General features: G+C 34.6%; 1 protein-coding gene across 1 annotated transcript in view; it reads right to left on the bottom strand.

Moving 5' to 3' along the window:
• Positions 1-3,162: 3,162 nt before the first annotated feature.
• The window catches only part of LOC106715316, a 28,699-nt gene continuing 8,632 nt past the window's right edge, over positions 3,163-23,229 (bottom strand). Inside the window, exons 4-15 of the mRNA XM_045683800.1 lie at positions 22,670-22,797; positions 15,029-15,286; positions 13,506-13,743; positions 12,740-12,880; positions 7,721-7,926; positions 7,361-7,524; positions 6,355-6,627; positions 5,870-6,077; positions 5,069-5,214; positions 4,277-4,399; positions 3,385-3,557; positions 3,163-3,199 (exon numbers count right to left, since the gene is read on the bottom strand). Of these exons, the coding sequence (XP_045539756.1) occupies positions 3,163-3,199; positions 3,385-3,557; positions 4,277-4,399; positions 5,069-5,214; positions 5,870-6,077; positions 6,355-6,627; positions 7,361-7,524; positions 7,721-7,926; positions 12,740-12,880; positions 13,506-13,743; positions 15,029-15,286; positions 22,670-22,797 (2,095 nt within the window). The remainder of the gene's footprint in view (positions 3,200-3,384; positions 3,558-4,276; positions 4,400-5,068; positions 5,215-5,869; positions 6,078-6,354; positions 6,628-7,360; positions 7,525-7,720; positions 7,927-12,739; positions 12,881-13,505; positions 13,744-15,028; positions 15,287-22,669; positions 22,798-23,229) is intronic.

The raw sequence follows: 23,229 nt of genomic DNA, 5'->3' as shown, positions 1-23,229 counted from the left end.
AAAAAATAATTTAAATATTAACTAGAAAGAATTCGTTTAAAAATATTAATATATACATGAATTTTATGTGTGTATATTCTTTTATGCAGGGTTTAAATTATTCCAGTCCAGCAATCGAAATCTTCGCTGGACTGGAATTATGTAAACGGGGCATTTAATTTTGTTTAAGAATTTTTTTCTTGCGTATTAAAATTATATTTGAATATTTTGAATGTGAAAAATGTGTTTAATAATTTTCAATATTTCATATTATTTTTGATTAATAATTTTATCGTAAACTTAAGTAAGATGTAATTTCAATGTGCAGTTTTGTGATTTTATATTTTATGTAACATATATAATATTTATAACAGTGTTTTTATGTACATGGAAGGCATGAGGTGTGCAAATTAATATTTATGTTAAAAATATAATAAATATTTGAATCAATTCCTTTTATATTTAAATAATTATTTGACCTTTAAAAACAAAAATTGCGTAATATTCAGTAAAATAAAAATATTTTGTAAACTGTTTACATCCAAAGAATAAAAGTGTTGTTTAAATAATTATTGAAGCTTAAAAGAATTTAGAGTTTAAAATATAACTGAAAGTATTTTCACTTTAAACATCTGGCTTATATTTTTTATTTAATATTACATCTATATATTTTCTATATTCTAAGCTAAGTAAGAATTTCCGCAATTTTGCTTCGCAACATCTAATTCTAGATATACAGTAGGTATAAAATTGAGCTTTATTGATATGTATCGTTCGAATCAATTTCGCTAATTCGCTTAGTGATATTTAAACAAAAAAAAAAATTAAAAAAAGTCCAGTTCAATATGAAAAGCATTTGACAGTGTTCATTATTGTAATAAACAATATAAAGCTCTTTATTATTTTCTAATTTGTATTAATTTTAACACAAAATGATCTGTTGATAAGAAAATAATAAAAATACCAACTTGTAACGCCATCTATTGAAATTTTTTGAAACCTTGTCGTGAAACGTTGTCTTAGTTTATTCGATAGGTGGCGCGTTTTTATATTGTAAGAAAATTACTTCTGGAAATTTCGATGCACTAAAAGTTAAAATAAAAATATTTGCAAATCTTTGTAAAGAAATATTGGCTTTACAAGTTTTTTTTACAAAATGGACGCGCTTACAGAATATAGATTATAACGATTTGTATAAATATACATAAAAAGTGAAGATTAAACTAATTTATCTGTATAAATTAAAATTACTAAATACACAAAATAATGTACGTAATATTAATAACAATACTCCAATACATATGTTAACTTTTTAAATACTTAACATTCTAAATTCAAAAACAAAATTATTATGTTAAAAAACTAAATTCATACATCCATCAAAAAGCTTTGCACATGAAAAAAAAAAAATTACAAAATTCGCTAAATAAATACCGACAGTAGCAACAATTTTCTAAAACAATTACCTAATTATTCTAAAAAAAATGATATGTATTCGATCTTACAATTAAATGTAACAAGAAACACTTTTTTATACAATTTTAAAAATATAACGTATGGCGAAAAATATCAAAAATATCAACCAGATTGTTGATAATTATACATAAATGAGTCTAAACATTTATAAGATATTCTAAATGTGGCTCTACATTCGTTAAAACTCTTTAGAACACAAGAATACTCTACTACAAATTAAAGCTTCTTTCTTTACCATTTCAATACGTTATATACCCTTTTACGCGTCTCAGAACAAAGGAAAACATTCATCTAAGTGATCCTAAGTTACTCACTAAGAGGTAACATAGCAACTTTAAAGCAGAAAATATATCTAGGCAAATGTTGTTTTGACATGTAAATTATTTCTAGAAAATTTCTGGAGTAAAAAAAAAATTGTCCAAAAAAAATGAATGAGGTGGACAACCCTTATTACTTGGGGGTATGAAAAATAGATAGTAGCCGATTCTCAGACCTAATTAATATGAATTTAAAATTTCATAAAAATAGATCAAGCTGTTTCGGAGTATGTTAACTAACATTACGGGACCAGAATTTTATATATTAAGATATAAAATTTTGAATTTGAAACTATCAAAGACGTCCTCAAAACATTCGAGCATTATTTTTATCGAATCGAATAAATATTTTGTGGATTATCAATTTTGTCAATATTTTTAATCAAATTAATTAAATTACAGTAATTAAAATTGTAAACAATAAACAATTTTGAACTTAGATAAAATAAAATGGTAAACATTTACATTTGTTGGTTAAATAATATAAATAAAATGGAGTGCATAAACTTTTAAATATTTATGAATAATATAAACATATTAAAATAAATGATAAAGTTGCTATGTCACCTTTATATAAATTTAACAGTGCATTCACATACTATGACATAGTTATCTAACAGAAAGGCGATTTCTAACAGCTTCTACTTATAGCATACTACAACACTATGTTATATGTTGTCTACATACACCTTACATAGAAAGACCCCCACATATAAACAAATATAAGCACCCTAGATAAAAAATAAGACACAATATTAGAACATGGCAAAAACTAGAAAAAAATAAATAAAAATATGTTTTTTCTACTATATTGCATAGTAGTGGTCTAAAGATTAATATATTAAGTAAGATCTTAAGACTGATTTATTTATATGTTAAAATAATATGTCACCGATAAATTATGAATTTACTTTAAAAAATATAAAATATTTAATACTTAGTTAGATTATAAACTAACGAAGTTCGTAAGACGGTGACATAAACATTTAAAGCACATTTTCATCAATGTCTATATAAAGAAAAACATATATCTAACAGTTTAAAGGCATAGTATTTATAAAAAACCCAGCCTTTAAGAACCTACAAGCACCAGTTCTATAGAAAAAAAAAGAAGTACACTTATCTATGATATGTTTAGTTAAAACTTCAGTCTTCGTACTACTACTAGATTCAGTCCTAAACTATAGAATTTATATCAATAAGAACAGGACGTGTGACAAAATAATATACCAAAAAAAGCTTAGAATAAAATACAATATATACATTTCTAGAAAAATATTTATCAATTGCATACACAACATTTATATTAAAATTATATGTCACAGCTTTGATATGTTTCGTTACATTATTTACATATATATCTTTTATATATCTTATAGTGTGTTGTGCGTTATCTAAAGCGAGTGCGTTGTGCATTTTCACTATATCTAATATATTAACAATAAATTCATTTTTTCCCAAAACATTGATAACATTCATATTTAAAGGAACGACTTTTTCGGAATTCTTTGTAATATGAAAATTAAATAAATTCGTAAACAAATTAAAAATTACAGTGAAAAATATTATAGTTTGTTTAAAATTTTGTATGAATACAATTAATGTTATAAACATATAAATATATGTTTGAGGTTTGTTCATTATAGTTGAGGAGCTTGGAGGTGCTGGATATACTACGTCCACTTCAGCAATCTTGAAGATGGAAAGTAGAAGATGAGAAGAGATGTCTTCGTGTTGAGAATTAATTCGTGATTTTACGATCTTTAACACATCAATACAGGCCTCCTGAAAACAATCAAACCTCCTGAAAATTTGTAACTAGATACAGTACAGTACAGTACAGTATTTTGTTATAACGTGATAAATGAGGAAGCGGTCACCTGATTCGCCGAAATAGCGAAACAATCGTTGTCCACTTTAATCAACGAAGGGGACGCACAGGAAGAGAAAATTTCCCCTTCCTATGTGTCCCGTCCTCTGTCGAATCCCTTTCTTTTCTTATAAGGACTTAAATTAGGCCTCCGGCACCACACTCATCAGATTGTGTATAGTATATTGTCTTTTTTGTGGTCGTGGTATTTCACCAGGTGAGGCTCATTAGTGCAATAGATATTGTTGTTGCTGGAGTCTACCATTCATGCATATATCCTTTCACAATCCATCCATCCATACATAATTTCTTCGGTCTTTTTCTATTCAAGTGATAGACTTCTGAAAAGAGTCAATTTTTTTATATGTATGTAATGATAACAGCGTCGGTGGCTCAGAGGTTAAACACTTGACTTGACGGCAGGTCTTGGGTTCGAATCCCGTCATGTACCAATGTTTTTCGAGTTTCGATTTACATATGTACATTTATCCGACGTTGTTATGATGAAGGAAAACATCGTGATGCTGCTGAAACATATCTGAGAAGAAATTCAATGATATGTGTGAAGGGGTAGGTTCCGAGCCCCTCAGTAGGGACGTTTATGGAGCTGATGATGATGTAATAAGTTTAGTACTTTTTCCTTATCGAGCAGATCTTCCCCAGCCTCCCTGAGGATCTCCTGTTGTCGCGGTGGTACGCTCGCAGATATTATCACATTCTCATTGCTGATGTTGAACAGAGTCAGTGTGCAATTACTCTGTAATATAAAACGCATTTAGGGTTAATATTAAAATGTGTCATTTTTAAGTTTGTTTTCTATTACTTGATTATAATTAAGTAATGTAGTAACATTGACTAAGACTCTTACCACTAACTTAGGGCCAAGTTAAAGTTAATGGTAATCAAGACATAATAAACTATTTATTTTTCATTTTACAAGGTGGCAAACGAGCAAGCGGCCACGTGAATTCGCCGAAATGGCGAAGCGACCGCCACCCATAGAAATTCGCAATTGCAGATGCGTTGCCTACCCTCAATCGACGAAGGAGAAGACGCACAAAAAGAGAATGTTAAACCTTCCTATGCATCTCCTCCTCCATCAAATACACCTCCCCTTCCCATCCTTTCCTTATAAGAAAAGGGTGGGAAGGGAAAGAGGACTAAAATTAGGCCATATAACATGAAATATTACAAAAAGATTTTTTTTATTGAATATTTAAGTAGATTTTATTATTTTATGACACCATAAGCTAATAACCATTTATGTGAGGGTCCAAAAACGGATCAACGGATGTAGAACGTAGTCTGGAAGAACCTATGTGTTGTTTTCTACTTACTAAGTTTTTTTAATTCAGCTCGAACGGAGTTGCGGGCAAAAACTAGTAGGCTAAATGTATTACTAGACTAGATTATTATTGTTACTAACGTCCTCAGGGTGTAGATAGTGCAGGTAGTGCTGCAGCAGGCGCACTGCGTCTTCCGCACCAAGGCCGGTATGTGGCCTCAGCAGCGCCTCGTCTACTGCACTGAAGCCCAACAACAGGTACACGCCCTCCGGCAGCTTGTACTCTCCTGCAAAGTACACAATACTCAACTAATTAATAAAATTGGAATGTCTGTATGTAATATTGAAAGGAAATTCGTACTCATAGTGTATTTGCGTTGCTGATAACGGAAAACCCGTTTTTAAAATGTTATGTCTGCCTGTCTGTATGTCTGTCTGGAAGATACCGGATGCACCCGAGCATATTATAGGCTTTTTTAATTCCACGCTGACAAGCTCGCGGGCGACCGTTAATCTATATATATTACACTATTTAAGACTAAAAAATGGCTAAACCGTTTCGGCTGTAAATTGGTGTGAAGGTAGTTTGGAACCAGGAGACAGACATAGTATATTTTTTATTTTTTCCTTTTAGTAGACATTAAGTCGCAAGCAAAAGTTAAGCTCAGTAAAAATGTTATTAGATATCTTGGCGGCTCTTATCATCGCGCGAGTCGCTGCACAGAACACAATTTTAAGTGTAGCGGGGCGTAGCGCAGATGAACTTGGGCCGCTAAGATATTTACAAAGAGTAATACCCCCAACTCGTCTGGCGAGTTCTAGTATGGATCGTATAACGTATGTACTACGTACTTGATACTTAAAATTTCTGGAATGTGTGTTATTCAGGGAACAACGAAAAAAAATCGTAATTTGTTACGTTATCGCTCTCTATTGACATACCAGGATTAGGTCTCATGCATATAAAAGAGCCGGAGTAGCAGTAGCAGCGGCCCCTATACGCTTGGTATGCGGGCGCGGCGTGCGAGTAGTGCGCGAGGCGGGAGGAGCACGGCGCACGCGGGACACACGCTACCTTGCACGATACTTGCAGTGACGTCTCGCACACGCACAGGTCCGTGCACTCAGCTAGCTCCGCTGATCTGTATAGCTGGAAGGATAGTTATGATTAATATCAGTTAAGATTTGAATAAAAAAAACACTATGAAGATTTTAGCGCCTGTAATAATTAAATAGCAATATTCCATATAGAAAAGTAATAAAATGCGTAAAATAGCAGGCGTAACAGTAAATAGTTGAATTAAGTGATTTCAATGTCAAAATAAAAAGATCGTATGTGAAATAAGGCTCTTGATGATTTTAAGGAGTTTTGGGCGCTCTGGCTTCGGCTAAATTCGTTAGTGATATGTACTTCAAAGTAAACTAACCCTCCTTGTTTCTCCCATCTTTATATACTGGGCTTGATCATCACTCTCCGGTTTCTTAACAATGCAATACTTGGTTGGTTCGAGAGTTGTAGTAGGTTTAGGTGTGGTAGTGGTAGTAGTTGTTGTTGTGGTCGTGGTGGTGGTGGTAGTAGTCGCCACTGTTGTGGTTTCGGTGGTAGTTTCGACGATCGGCTCCGATATCTGTCCGACTTCGTTAGGTAAAGCGGTCTGCTCGGTCATCGTTGTCATAGGACTGAGAACTTCACGGTTTTCCTGTGAAATATATATAGAAAACGTTATATCTTGATATAATGTGATAGGTACCTTGTAAGAAATAAAACATTCATCCATATAAACATTAGCATTTATATTATTACTTGCTTTGTTTGAACCTTTTTACCATATTTCATCAAATTTTTCAAACATGTTTGATCATTTACGAGCTTGATAAATGTTTATGAATGAAAAAAAAAAATGTATATATTTTATAAACATGTGTATATATCGACGCTGGAAAACGTAAACGCTGTAACCCCGAAAGTATGAACTTAACAGGAGAGCCAAAAAATGATAACTCGTGAGCTGATACGCCTACAAGCATGCGGTATTTAGCAATGTTGTGTAGTTTGTGCTAACCTATAATAAAATCATAATCGTTTAATAATGGTTGAAATTATTAACGTGTGAAAAACATATTCGCGATTTCAAGGGTTACAGCGTTTATGCTTTCCAGCGTCGATATGTATGTATTTCTATATATTTATCTCTATCGCACAGACAAACGCACACGCATACACACGCGCACACACATGATTGCATGAATGACTGAACTCTCAACTGCCCCTATACCATATTATCTGCACCTTGTAAAAGTAACTACGGGGAGGCTGAAAACCAGCGCGGCCTTCGATAAGTTGGAGGCAGCATCAGCTGAGCCTCTTCCTATCTCTTTGTAAGTGGTATTTGTTTTTTTTTGGATAATAAACTGTATTTTTTTTATTGTTACCTGTGAGCGTTCCTGCGCGTGCTGCGTGGTGTGCCGGTGATGATGCGTGGTGCGAGGTCCTGCAGGTGCGGGCGGCACAGTCATATAGCGGATGCCGTTGTCAAAGGGCGTAGTAGTCAGCAGTGAGCCATAAGTCTTCACGTGGTAGTCATGTTGAGATTCAACTGCAACGTAAATATGTTAAAAATTAGAATTGTTATAAATTATATAAAAAGAGTTTGTTATTTTTGATGTCAAAGTAATTTGGCATATCAAAAAGGCTGCGTTTTCGATATGAGGCAGTGACAAGTAAATTCAATGTATCATTTTCTTCGAATAAATCTACATGCATTAATATTTTGGTGCTGGCTATCCTCTTACCGACACACGGGTTTAACCAGAGCAGCCTCTGCCAGCCAAGACAGTCATACAGCTGAGCGAAGTCGGTGCCGCGGCAGGCGCAGGCGGCGCGCAACTGCGTGCCCAACACAGCGACCACCGCCGCACGGCACGCGCCCGGCGAGCCCGCACAACCCTGGGTTACTGCGTCCACTGCGCACCACTGCTCGTAGTTTTCCAGACGGATTCTAGTATCACAATAAATAAGTTTAAAGAACAAATTGTAAGATTAATAGCAAAGTAAAAGGTACAGAGCTCACAACTTTCTCGTGTTGGTAAAGTGGTGTGGAAAAATGGTACGCGCTAGTTTTTTGTCTGTGCCTATTCACTTATTCTTGAAGGTTCCCCTGTATTAAATCGCTTGACATCAACGAAAGTAAACTGTAACATGTAAAATCTTGATGGTAGTTTCGTACTGCGTTCATAATTTATTTAATAGCGGTTGCCCGCGACTTCGACAGCATAGGATTAAATTAAAAAGGCAGTAATATGCCCGCGTGCGTCAGCTACCTTCCTGTGTAAAATCGATCCAGCTGTTCCGGAGATTAACCAAAACAAACGATACCTTGCCGATAGACATACAGATAGACAAAAATTTTACCAGCTATGCAAATACATCGTATGTTCGAAATGTGGTTTTTTTTATCTTACAAATAGACACTTCAATTTTATTAATATGTACTCGTATGTATTAAAAAACGGTTTAGAACAATTAACAGACCAAATTCATATCTCAAGATGAAATGGCTCACTGCGAACGCCTGCCGTTCTACGGGCAAAAGTCAAGTAAGTCAAATATTGATAATAACAATTGATTTATTACAATTTACAAAGGAAAACATTTAATGTATACGTGCGATGTATTGCAAAGCGGGAAATTATTCATCAGTGAAACATATCTGGAACGAGAGGGCATGCAAATACCGACGTTCCAACATTTATCGGCATATCGATTAAACGGGGCGAAAATGTACGCGAAATCTCGGCTGGAATTATTCAGCGTTCATGTAGCTGAGATCCGAGCACGGCGCGGCGTTACAACGACGGGCTTGAAAATATCTCGTATAACTAGGAATACCATAATCGGGATATTTTTAGGATAATGTAATAAAAAATCAATTAAGCTAGACAAAAGTACTTATGAGGTTGCCTTTTAAGTGTAGCATTATTTCAATTGACATTAACATAGTAAAAAAATATTTCAGAAAGACAAATTAAGCAAACCGTTAATATATTTAAAACATAAATAATAATCATCATAAAATCAAAAGAAAAGGATATAAATCAAAACACATCTTAAAGACGGTAATGACAAACTTTTATACATGGGATGGGACATCATTATGAAAATTTATATAAAAATATGGACCCCCTAATTTAGAGTCATGTAAAATCCATCGCGAAAGCATTCGGGTGGAGACTTGTTTGCTGCCTCGACAATAGATTGCTCGTGCATATATTTAAAAACTAGCTGTCGGCCGCGACTCTGCGCGGAACTAAAACAAACTTAGTAGCCTAGTAGGTCTACATTTATAACAAATTTAAGACCCCTTTAGACGTTCTGGAAATACCTTATAACAAACATCCATCCATCCATACATGAAAATTTTCGCATTTATTTATAATGTATTAGTAAAATAACATAATATGCATGTCACAATAAGGCTTTTCGGCTTATTCCGACATGAATATTATAAATGATTTCTCACTTATAAAATAAAAACCCGACAGAATGTCTATATCAGTCATACTATGTCAGTCATGGAAAGAAAATGAATTGAATGACACATCACTCGTCAAAACCGGTTCAGCCTAATGGGGTCCAGGACACAATCCACATACACATGGACAAAGAAACCCATATACCAAAATGTTAAATCTGTTATACGTAAAACATCAAAGAAGTCATACAGCAAAATGTAACTGAAGGTTTTTAACGAATTCTAGTTTGCACGGACGGCTAGGGAAGCTATAATTGGGGGTGCAAGTGGGGGAGGGGATGAGCTATAATAATTAATTAGGGGGCCGGCAGCGGTCCCTTCAAATTGTCGTTTCCCGCTGTCAAAATATTTGACTAAGTTACTTGGATCATTAGCGAGGAAATATCATTATCGTTGGCAAATTTCGATTTAAGGAATGATTAAAGGAAAGTTGTTTAATCGTTAACGTTAAAAATCATTGATGACTTTGAAAGTTAAATTTTAAGGTTCTTATCATTTGCATTCATAATACAGCAAGGTAGGTTTGTTTTTCTTGTTTTTTCAAATCTATTTGCAAATTGTACGTAATTCATTAAAGTTTCATGTGAAGCAAAATAACATAAAAGTTCCATTCCATACTATAAAAGTAATATCGTATGTCTATAGATAAAAACTCAGCATTGTATATAATATTTTTATTTATAGCGTTGAAACAGGGAATCATTTACTGTATAGACCTCTCCGTGGCCTTTTCCGCCTCATGTGAGGTCGACACACAAGGTTTTATAAACCTTAAAGTTTTGGCTTAAGGTTTTACGCCCGGCCGCCTGCCTGTTTCCAACCCTACTTGGGAGGATTTACTGAATAGATATTTGAAAAAATGTGTTTTCAATCTCTAATACTCCTTTTTAGTAGTGCTCAAATTGAATACTAGTTTCTAGTAACATGGTCCACAGATTGTACACTATTAGTTCGTCTGTTTTCCACACACGTTGGTTTCTACCACAACGGTCTCCTGTTATCTCCGAACACCTTTACGGCCGTCCGGACTGATCCGTTTTCACGCCACAAACACCCTGCACTAATTACCCGAACTCAATTATTATTGTGTCAACATTTTGCCACTGACAACGTACTTTAATTAGATCATTTTTTTACATGCATTAGTTAATTCTACATCATCATCAGCTCACTATACGTCCCCACTAAGGGGCTCGGAGCCTACCCTAAGTTAGGGGTGACTAGAACATAGTCAACAACGCTGGCCCAGTGCGGGTTGACTTCACACATATCATTGAACTTCTTCTCAGATATGTGCAGGTTGCATCATGTTTTCCTTCACCGTAATTCTACATACTGTCTACATATATATGGATATGTAGATATGATCAGTTTAGGTTATAATAACGACAACTGAAAATAGTCATAATATCTTAATCTACAACATACTCCTCGACAGGAAGAACAGGAAAATAGTTTTATGATCGAAAGCAACATCAAATTCTAGATAATTTTATTTATGATCTTCTTTAGCATTGATGAAAATGGTAAAAAATTTTCATTTTTATGTATCCGCAGTATTAGAATATGTATAAATTTTAATTATAAACACTAGTAAAAAAGAATAGATTATGTTTTAAGAATGGTAACCAGAATAGGTTGGGTTAGTTTGTTAATTAGCCACGTAAATTCGTTGCCGAGCGTTTGTGTTTGAGTTGTCGTGCAAACTGATTGGTCCTAGTTTCCTCAGCCTATCCTCTCTCCGATATTGGAATTTACACAATCGTTTAATAGATTTACACAAAGGAGTTTTATTCTCACTGTTTCTAGGCTGTTGTAGTTGAATCATTATGAGTTTCAAATCTTTTAAGTTAATACCTAAGAGATACTATTAAACTTGTGTCTAGACGTATACTTTGAAACAAATAAGAGGTTTGTTGCTACTTATTATTCTCTTTGATGAGCACTAAGTTAAGTATGTGTCGTACTTACTCTTAGATTACTTAAGAGCAATCTGAGTGTTAAAGGTTAAGTTGTTTTCGAAATTTCATCTTCAACTTACTTTGAAGAAAACTAAAATGTGTATACATGAAATAAAATACAATTTTATAAAGATATAAGTAACGATTTGTATGTACCAATGTTTTGAATAATTTAAGTGGTGTTTGTTTTTTTTTTAATTAATTTACTTGATAACTGCATTGTATGTACTATACACTGTAATTACTTTAAATTACTGTATAGATTGATATTGAAAATCTTTTGACTAAAAACCAATCATGTAATGGTTTCGAGCGACGCTTTTCTATTATGTGTGATGTGTATGTATATACAGGAAGATTTCAGTTACACGTAAATATTTTCAGTAATTGATTTTTTAAACATGTGAATATATTAAAAAAAAATAAGTTATATCTCTGTTAAAATATTTACCCTAAAGATGTTCCACTAATGAGTTATATTACTAAATGATTTGGCCTTAATCAACTATGCTAGCCCAGTTCATTAAGATATATGCAGGATGTTTTCCTTCGCCGTTAAAAACCTTTACAAATAAAAGTGAAAACGTGTAGTCAGAAAGTAAAAAGTACTAAAAATACGTGTTTTTAGGTTAGTTTGTTAGGCCTCAAACTGTTCTCACAAAAAAACTGTATCACAGTATGCGACATATTGTTCTCATCGCGCAATGTCAAGTATTCTTTTGTACAGTACCGAGTCTTTGTGCTTTTGAGATAAGAATAAATATACGATGCGGGTACGTGCAGTTTGTTTTATAGTGACCTTTTATACTTTTGTACGGTTGTGCTAATGACGAACAAACAGACCAATCGACCGTGACCTGATACTTCGAGTTGACATCTTTTCTGATATAGAATTCGAAAACTATTCTATTATTCCTTTTTTGATGAACTATATTTTATAAAAGGCAGCAGTTTGTGTGTTCCAGTAACCTAGAGGAAAAGTGCAACCAAGAGGAAAATTGTTAAACTTTCGTAACATTTAATACGAGTATATTTCACATTGCACATAGCAAGCACCTCACTGTGAAAGTCTCATCGCAGGGATACCTTAACATTTATCGCCTGTTTAAAATTTTTTAAGGCAGGTAATTTATCCAGAAAATATAAAGAACTACCAAGAAGACAAACGACTAAAGAATTTGTCCATCTTACTAAAAGTTAGTGGTAATTTTTATTACAGTGTCCTAGGTCTGCCGTTTTTCAGAATTAAGTGTCACTCGATTCGTATTCTTTTCCGAAATATCACAGTTTGAAGTCTTTTTTTCGATTATGTATCTTACCTGCACTCTGGGTCTTCTCTGCAGTTGTGTGCCAGGGTGTGGCAAGCGGGAAGAGGAGAACCGACAGGAGGTCGCTGTGCGCAAGACGGGTGAAGACGTTCCTGCGCGTTCATGCAAGAATCCTCCCTGTTGTCAGTTTTCCTGCAAATATTTAAATAAGTATGATATTTTAAGAAATCATATAACACATGGTCTTGTGTTGTAAGCATTTTGAAGTGTGTCTTACGCCTAAACTAGACTTTCATTGTTATCATAGGATTAAATGTTTCGCTCTAAGTTTCTTGATTTTAATGAAGACCTAAGGTCCAAAAAAACTACCGGACATAGGAACTCTAAAAGGGATTTTTGTTCATTCCCAAAGTAATAACCTTTTACCTCAACAATTGAATTTTTAATTAATTAAGAAACGGCTTAACTCACGTTTGATCGTCCGGTGTCGGCACCGACTAGTTTCGGACCCATCGGGGGTCCATCTTCAGGGCGAGTGTTTAATCCGAAGACTTCGCGGTCGCGTCGCGTCTCGCACTGTCCGAAATTAGTCGGTGCCGTCACCGGACGATCAAACGTGAGTTAAGCCGTTTCTTAATTAATTAATTATGATGTCTCACGAAAGTTTAAACAATTTAATTGAATTTTTATTTAAAATGTCACATTAGAAGTTTTTTTTTTAAATACCTAAGGTCAATTACAAAAAGTTTAAGTTCACAATCAATCGGTGACATACTAAAATTGCTGTATTTGCAAAGTAGATATGTAAACCACTAACTTGCAAAGACAGAAGGCGATCTCGGTATTCCAGGTAACACCGGGCTTCCGGTAGAATCCTCGCAGAGCTGTCATACATCCTTCCCTGTCGCAATCAGTGGAGTGGCACTTCTGCAGCACCGGTGTCAGTGATGCCACGCATTCGCTGTCCTTGATACACGTGTCCAACGCAACGTGACACGTCGACTGAAGAGCCACCTTCTCATCACCTGATTTACCGTTCTCTTTCCCAATCCTCTCTGTTGGTGGTTGTTTAGTGTTAGTTATGTCTGTGTTGATGTGTTGTGTTGGACTGTACACCAATTGACATTGTGTAGATTTTTATATTTTAGAACATACTGCACAGTATTCGAATTTGATTATATTTAAATTTATAAACTCTGATTTATTTGGAGTAACTGTTAAACTATATTTTAATATTTATATAAGACGTAGTATTATATTGTTTAACACAAAGAATCGTTTTGTCATTAATCTTATCGAAATTAAATATATGGTTAAGAATAAATAAATTTTATATTCATAACATAAAAATAAATAAAATGAAAATCACGAAAACAAAAAACAAAATGATATATTAGATTTTAAAGGTGTTAAAATCCAAAATACAAGAAATAACGCTCATGCCAAGACAATATCATTTACAAAGTGTGATACAAAACTGGTATATTGTGTAATAATTAGATACAGGATGATTTTATGATTTTAATTAATATAAAATATGTATACCAATCTGAAAAAATAAGCATGTTAGTTATACTCATGCTGATGAATATATAAATTCACTTCGGTGTGACGTGGTTATGAAGTAAATCGAAGCTTAAGGGTGTACTCAAATATCATTTAATGGAAAACTTTGGAACACGTTACTTCTAGAAATAAATATAAAAATAGACTTACCGTATAACAATTCCTTTATATATCTATATTTTAATTCTATCCAATAAATGAAGAATGATTTCTTGTATCTTTAGCGAAAATAGCAAAGCTTCGCGGAGATTTATGTGTTAAAGCTCCTTTTACTAAATCGCTTCTGTAAAACTAATACCTCTACAATCTTACGATGGATATTAAGACAAAGCTGTTTTAAAAGGGTATACTAAAGCACTAATATCCTTTCTATCATTTTTTATCTACGCTAAGCCTCACTTTAGTGATCTTTTACTAGGAAATAACTAGAACTTCTTCGGTTAGATAACTACTTTCTATCTTCGGATATCTTGGGGGCGTCTAATGATTGTTCCGGAGGTTAAAGGTATGGAAATGAGCTCTTATCACGTTGATCTAAATGGAAATTGAATTGAAATTATCGCCCTTATTGGACTGTTCTAGAACTGTACAAACTTAAAGCTTGAAATGAGTGTTTACGATATCTATGGTTAGTTGTAATGTCTGTAATTAGTGTTTTTTTAAATGGATATGTACTTAATATTTCAATAATTTTCTTTCGTTTTTTTTTAAAGTTTTGGACTTAAGAGACGACCATTAATCTTATATAGATGTTCCAAATGTTGTAATACGTACGGTTGTCATCAATGTATCCAGGGCCGTAGACAGTCTTGGTGGCATAGAGGGGGTCCTCGCTCCCCCCCGGCTCGTGATTCCAGCGGTGACTATGATGTCCATGTGGATGGTAGTGCGGACTCGCGTATCGATGGACGTGTGTCATAATTTTATCCGGTGTTATAAGGTTGCCGTCTTGAGTAATGGACATACCGCCGATCCATGACGTCACGCGGGTCGCGTTCCGATTAGCGTGCCAACCGTCGGACATCAGCTTTACTGCAATAGCACCCATCGTATCGTCTTAACCTCAGAGCCGGCGACCGAGCCATAGCGCGACGGGACTCCGGATTATAGCAGAAGTACGTACGCGCAGGATCGGTATAACATCGAATCAAATTTATCCTAATTAAGATATTAAAAATAATGACAATCTAGACAATAAATTGGCAAAACAAAGACATTTAATCTGGCAAAAATATAAAATATTCGACAATGTTTTAGGAAAACTGTACACCGTATTGGTGGTAAGATTAGCAAAGCCGTCATTGTATGGCAGTCCCGCTCGTACTATAAGTAAAGCCAAGGTCTATGCCGCGCAGTAACCATAGAGATCGTAGAAGAAAATGCAGAAGGAAAACATGCAAACATGCTTCATAAATGAGGTTAAATCATCAAACATACAGAGATAGGAACGAACATTATCTATGTATGTTTGTTGGATGTATGTATTTCGGAAAGTGGCAGAACACTTAAGCATGCGGGCATAAAGTAGGAGCGAGTTTGTATTCCTATTTCGTGCGAAAATATATTTTATATCCTATCAATTATTACATAAGTTTGACAATATTCACCGATTCCACAGGACCGACGTATTTTCTATTACCATTTATAAAACTCAAAACATTTCATTTGCAATTCGATGTTTTTTTCCTAAAGGTAGATTAAATTGTTTCGATCATGGAATTGCTGCGCCGACATTATGTGTTCATTGCATGGCATGACGACACAAAGTTCTTAGTAATGAATAGATGGTGTCGGTGTGATAGTGTTACTAGACGCTCCTACCTTACAAAGCGATTGCGAAGCGTGCAGGGCGAGAGCGACGTATTCCGAGAGACACACAGAGAACAGAGAAGTAGAAGACAAAGAGAAGAGAAGAGAGGGAGCGGCGGCTCACCGTGGCGGGGCGGGTGGGGGCGCGGGGAGAGGAGGGCGGCACGCAGGAGGCTCGCGGCGGCGGCTCGCGTCAGCAGCCGGGTGCCGTTCTCGGTGAGCAGCAGGATGGTACCGTCGGGCGCGGCGTAGCGCGTCAGGGGAGGGGCTCGCGCCGGCGCCCGTGGCGGGGCCTCGAACAAAGCGCGCACCGCCGCTGGGCACTCGCCCCATGCCGCCGCTGCCCAGTGCCCACCAACCACGTTAACTCTAGCCCCCAACTACCGAGCCGCTACCACTATACCACCAGACACCACCCTTAACCGATCAACATCCACTAAACTCTCGTGCAATCGGTTAAGAGTGTCTCCCGAAAAGTTAGGTAGTATGTTAGAACAACGCTCGCCGCCCCATCGACTATGCTCTAACAGTCCAGGGTCATTACCGAAGGCCGAAGGTGTCGGAAGCCAAGAGTTGAGGTAACTGCGGGCATTTTGTAAGGTGTGTGAGGTCAGGAGTACACTAAAAAGAAGCTTAGTGTCCGGTGAAACATAATAAACAGCCTTGTGTGGTAAAGTAGTGATCTAAGTAAATCCTAAGGCCTAGGCATCTAATCGGTGTTCAAATAAATAGGCACCAATAAGGAAAAATAAAAAAGAAATAAAGTCGTAAATAAAATAACTAATTTAACACGTTGACGACTATTGGAATCGAGTCTAGTACTCCTTAGAAGCGTTTCTTACTGTAGTGTAATTGTTTTTTGTTAATGTACTGTACATATACATTTTAATTTTAAAAAACATGTTTAAAATTTACATTTTATTCATTTTAAATGTTAATTACATTATTTAAAATAGGTGTTTTGTGGTGGTGTTGCACAGGGTACAAAAAAGGATACGATGTGTTCCTTATGTATAGAATTTTAATTGTACATGTTTTCTTAACTTTAAAGTGGTTGGCCATTTAACATTTAAAGCTATACTATAACATTTCAGTACACTAGTGACTACGGGTTTTGAGTAAGATCTTATTATAATAAAATATTTCGAGCAAAAATTTAATAATACAGGTAAATCATGTGTCTACTGTGTGTTCGTTCAGAAAATGAAAGAATATTTTATATTTTAAAAGCAATAAGTAATAATTAAAAGTATAGTAATAAAGATCGTTTTCATTGCAGACGTTTCCTTCATTCCCGAGTTACAAGTGAATAGAAAATACTGGGAAATTCCGTGTTAAAGAAAAAAGGACGTAGAAAAGGAAATCATCAAAAGGTTTACTTCTGTAGTGTGCCTCAAAGTGCCCCCAAATACAAAGGGATTGTAGACTGAATGGATTTCCGTTCTTTTGTTTCTTTATCGTATCGATGCGTTCTTGACTTTCAAATATTCGATTGAAGTTAGAACGCGACAAGTCATGAGAATACTTGAAAACTAAATGAAATACATTTAAAGCTTTCATCCAAGATTTCTTTTACACATTTCCACTGCGGTAAAAGGTGTACAGAAACATTTTTCATTCCTTTCCTACTCTGTGAAAAAAAAGAGAGACAATAATGTGTTTGTTTAGATAATTTAGAAGTGGAAACTCATAGTTCACATTATTTCGACAAAGTATCGGTCCGTGAACTCATGAACTTGGTTAATATGTTAGCTAAAGTTTCAGTCCCTTTATCACCATTTGTAAATATTTTTTCACGGATTCTGGACTTATTTCTTTTTGTTTGATATTTATTCAACTCAAGAATAAGTTTGTTTTGTTTAGGACCTTCTAAAAAACGAATCAGTATTGAAAAAATACAACAGACATATCTATAACACGTCTTATTACCTGAAATAATATAACTTTTTTTTTTATTACAGGCTGAATTTAAAATAAAGGATGTTCCGAGAATCAAAAACATAAAACAATAAAAAAGGTAAATTATTAAAATTCCAATTTTAAATTGAAATAATCCGCGTACAATTCTCATAACGCGAGAATCGCATTGTCCGGATAATGCCCGAGCTCTTCATATTAAAACGAAACCATTTAAAATGACTTAAATGAATTCAAACAGAGGCATTGGGAATTCATGTGAGTTAAGTCCGAGCGGACGCAGCGGCGGACAAAGGGAATCATTTTGCCTGCAAGTGAATTTCGTTATGTGCGAATGTTAGAGGAATTGGGGCGAGCTAGAAACGAAAACAATGGCTTCGTTTGTTCTCTACCTACTCACGCAACTATGAAGAACTACTTGGCTCAACTATGCACAGTTTTGTTAAAAAAATATTACATTTTTAGAGGAACATTGAAAATAGTTGGATTATTTTACCGTTCACTTTTTTTAAAATCCAATTAGACACTTTTATGCCCGAATACTGAAACGTTACTTAAATATCTCCTTTCGTAAGCATTGCTTACAATTTAACAGACGTCAAAATTTAAGTGGTATACACAAACGCAAATCAAGACATGTAAGCGCGTGATTCCGTAAGTAGACGTATTATTTTTACGTCATGGCAACATCCTTTGTTTTCGGTCAAAGAGTGTATAAAAAATACTTGTTCTCGATTACGTTTTCTTAAAATTCACTTTACGTATCCGTTTCACGCAGCATGGCTTGGACAACCTATAGTTGTAAGACGTGTTCATTCCCAAATAGTAAAGAAATTTAAAATAAAAATACTAAATAATCAAAAATCAAAGAAGGTTGTTAAAAAATATCCTTTCTGTTTAAAGTATTTTTAAATAAAAAAAATTAAAAAATTTGACCATACTTTTGTAGAATGGAAAGCATCTGGCGTTATGTTTTGACAAGTTTAAATTAATAAAATTTTAATAAATCATAATATCATCAAGACACTTTTTAAGCAGTTTAAGCGGGCGCAGACAGATGTCGCTACAAACCTATTTGCGATTTCGATATATTCTCGTTCAGTCGGCATTTTTATATAAATACTAGCTGTCGCCCGCGACTCCGTTCGTGCGCAGTTAAAAAAAACTTTATAGGGGTATGAATAATAGATTTTGGCCGATTCTCAGACCTACTGAATATGCTCACAAAATTTCATGAGAATCGGTCAAGCCATTTCGGAGGAATACGGGAACGAACATTGTGACATGAGAATTTTATTTGTCCGAATGCGATGATTATGATGAAGCAGACATGTTAACACCTTAGATTTTCACTTTTAAGATAGCCCGCGACCACTCTTAAATTGTTGGCGTACTTAAGTCGACATGACAGTTCTTTTGACAGCAAAATGTCGTTGAGTGACGATCCAGTATAAGAAATGTGATATTGAGTGGCCTTTAAGCATGGTACGACTTGAGTGACATCAAAGTTGAGATGCGTCTTTAACTGACTTACGAAAATTCCATATTGGAGTTTAAGCGTGGTCTTATAATTTAAGACGCTCTTACATATTTAAGTGACGTTTCAGTATTCAGGCATTAATCTTGATCATTTTCCTGATAGTCTTGTAAAATATAGTCCAGATTCCCAAACATTTTTCTCATAGGACATTTTCAAAATGTCACTAGTAGGTGAACCCACTGCTGCTACATTTCTTCTTCCACTTGTGAATCCCCAACTTTATATTTCACCACCACACCCGCAGGGTCTTCCATGAACCCCAAGGGTCACTTGGTCCGCTTTGACAATCATTGAATATGACAAGGATATCTGACCCGGTGAGTAAAACTAAATTATGATAACTCAATAGCGCCCTCCTTTGACAAAAAAGTGTCACGAGGTTCTTTTCGTACTGTAGCTGTCAAGAAATGTTTTTTTCTTTTAGAACTAACAGCGATAGCAGCGCCTCTCATCGGGCCAGACATCCTTGTTTGATTTTACAATAGAGTATACATTTGGCAAACAATTGAGTAACGTAGTATGTAACATGTAATTACCAATAATTGAAATTAACTGAATTTTCGTATCCATTACATACAATTTAAATGCCAGTTTAACTTGTTAATTAAGTTTTGGTGGAACTCCAGCTTAAATAATTAATTAGTTTCACAAGCCTTGAGCTATGAATATGGAGGCAAGTGAAGTTTACTTGCCTTTGAATAATATTCAAATAGATCATACGGCTGTTTAAGTGATTACTTCCGAAGTTGACAGAAGAATTCATCCATAAGACTGAAAGGGATGGCGAGGCAGAATGGACTTCTACTTTATGTGACTCCGACAATGACTATCTCTATGCGCTTAATCCTTGTTCCACTCTATGTGGAGATATGTGGTTCCGTTGGGTCGATTGACCTTTAGATTAAGACGAATATTTTTTCGTCCATGGAATCGGACTCATTCGGCCCAAAAAGAAACTCTCATTCAATCTAATCGTCACTATCATGTCATCGTCCATGCAAAACATTTCATCTTCTTGTCTTAACTAGAAAATGTAATACCGTCTTATAATCTATTTAATTTTCTACCGCGTAAGGCGAGAAAACGGATTTGAAAAGCTTTTTCTATATTTATGTTTGTTTGTTAAATCCAACCGATCCATAAACCGCGGTTTCATTTTTCAATTTCAACCCGAGTCTTGCTCGAGCGCAAAGTCTTAGAATGAATCATATTTAAATTAGGATTTTTGAAATGTTTCGCCTGGAAAAATCTAGCGAGAGAACTCTTAAAAGATTCGATTAAGCTTTCGCTTTAAAATCTGCTTTACAGTTCAAGTTACATTTATTTATTTTTAAAAACATTTTTAAATCTAGGTTCTCATATTGTTTTTAATAACATTTCTTAAATTAAGCAAGGCTTTTTGTAATTTTAAACATGTCGTGTACCATAATCATACGCATGTGCGCATGTTCAAAAAATTCTTAATTACAAGTATAGCACACAGTTCCCTTGTGTTGTATAAATACACGAATGATATTATACAATCGAGAAAGCATAATGAGTATAGTTAAGAGGGGAAGCGAGAGAAAAGTTATTGAGGCGAAACACAAAGGCAAGAACAATTCAAGGAATTAAAGAGCTTAAGAAAGATTGAAAGTTAACGCATCGGTTGAGATCATCTCACGCCTTAGAGAAAATCTCACCCTATATTATTAAAGACAGGGCTATCGCGTATTGATAAAAAATAACAAAAAAAATAGAACATTGAGTAGAAAACTTAAAATGAATACCACAAGTTTGCAAAAAATACAATTAGATTTAAGATAAAACTTTGTATTTTTTTATAGATAGAATACAAGTACAATTACTTTGAATTATGGGTAAATAACTTGATTTTTAACCTAAGCAATGTTAAACGAATTTATTAAGAGTATAAATAAGCGGCAGATTGTCTGGTGTTAATAATCCATATGTACCTGTGACAATTTAACAACGTTGGATAAAGCGAAAGTTCACGTTTGATTCAGTAACAACCATTGTTATTGATATTTTAAAGATAAAAAAAATATATATATATTCAGTCGATTGCAACCCTAAAGATAATTTCCCTCAAGTTCTACAATAAGAACTCAGCAGGGATTACAAGAAATGAATCAAACGCTCACATAATATATTGAAACCGACGTGGTTGAGCTCTAACGTTTCAGATATTATGTCATAAAGCTTTCCACACACTGAAAGAAGCGATAGCAATTCATAGCTTCAAATAGTGAAAGATTGTTTTATAAATTCACTTGGATGTTGTATTCGTACAATCTCCTCACCTATTTCAACGGCATGAACATGTTATTTCAATACAAACGTAGGTTTGAGAGATCTTCTAGAAATATATAGGAAGTAAGTATTTTTCTGTGATTGTTACACACAAAATCACATATTTAAATGTCTTCCGGTTTCGGTATATTTATCATAATTGTGTTCATAATTGAACAATGAATTCTAATAATTATTTGACTTAAAAAGTTTTGTCATAGTTATAGCTTCGCTTCAGTTGGTGGAACAGTCTAAGTCGTATTAAGTACTCAGATTATTAACTAGTGCCCCAATATAATGGCAACTATTGATTATTGACCTGATAGAAATAGTTATCGGGGAAGCGTATTATATACAGCCGGATTTGACGTCGCCCCACTTAATAGAATTACATATGTTCAATCCGGCTTTTGAGCTTTAATGTAATGTTTAAGTTTGCGACGCGAGGAACCATTTACTAATAGTATATTAAATCTGGATCTAATTTATGATAGATTTATGTCAAGTGAATACGGCATAACTTTAATAAATATATCGCCCAATTAACAAACATTTTTAAGTCAGTAAATATAGAATTAAAGAAGTATTTAAGTTAAAATAATTTAATTGTTTCTAAGATTCGAATACTGTCCTATTATAACAGCTATTTTGTTAAGTAGGGGTCACTCGGTACGTTTTTTTTTATTTAGTAGCTATTGATTAAATAATTATTAATATGTATTTGTAAGTTTTGCACACATTTGTTATTGTTATGTTTCATACGACAGTGATGTTAAATAATCGTACATTGCTCTACTTTGTATATCTTTCTCAAAACCCGCTGTCACAATGAGCTTCAGCCACGAAAATGTACTCACCGACGCAGGGGTTGTGGTTGACGACGGCGAAGATACGGTCGCATCGCTTCTTCATGTGGGTGTTGGGGCAGATGCAGCCAAAGAGAGGGGAAAGACGGAGGCCAGACCAAGCTTCACGGCACGCTTCCCTGCAGAGAAAATCGTATGATCGGCACAGAATGTACTAGTTGTACAACACAACTCTGTCGGCAGTCATATTTGAATTGACTATTTTCTTACGAATATCCCCTTTCACAAAATCTATTATTGGACTTCATTTGATATCTAATATTAATTGTTCAAATGTCTTAACACATTTAGTGCTATAGACTGGTCCCTTGAGTCTAATTTCATGATCAAAACTGTTTCGGCATTGAATGTGCGATTAGATTTAGGTCATAATTTGATATATACATAAGTTGCTTTAATATAAGTTGCAATTAATGCAGAGTTAATAATACTAATAGAACTGACGAGAACAAAACAATAAAATAGCTGAATAATAATAGCAACTGCACGTCACAGATATTCTGCCTCAATTTAGGTTGCAAATGAATCTAGAAATATCATCGTGCAAACTC

The sequence above is a fragment of the Papilio machaon genome, chromosome 23, assembly GCF_912999745.1.
Source record: "Papilio machaon chromosome 23, ilPapMach1.1, whole genome shotgun sequence".
Classification (NCBI taxonomy): domain Eukaryota; kingdom Metazoa; phylum Arthropoda; class Insecta; order Lepidoptera; family Papilionidae; genus Papilio; species Papilio machaon.
Note: the sequence above shows the minus strand (reverse complement) of the source record. Positions and strands in the feature narration are given on the sequence as shown.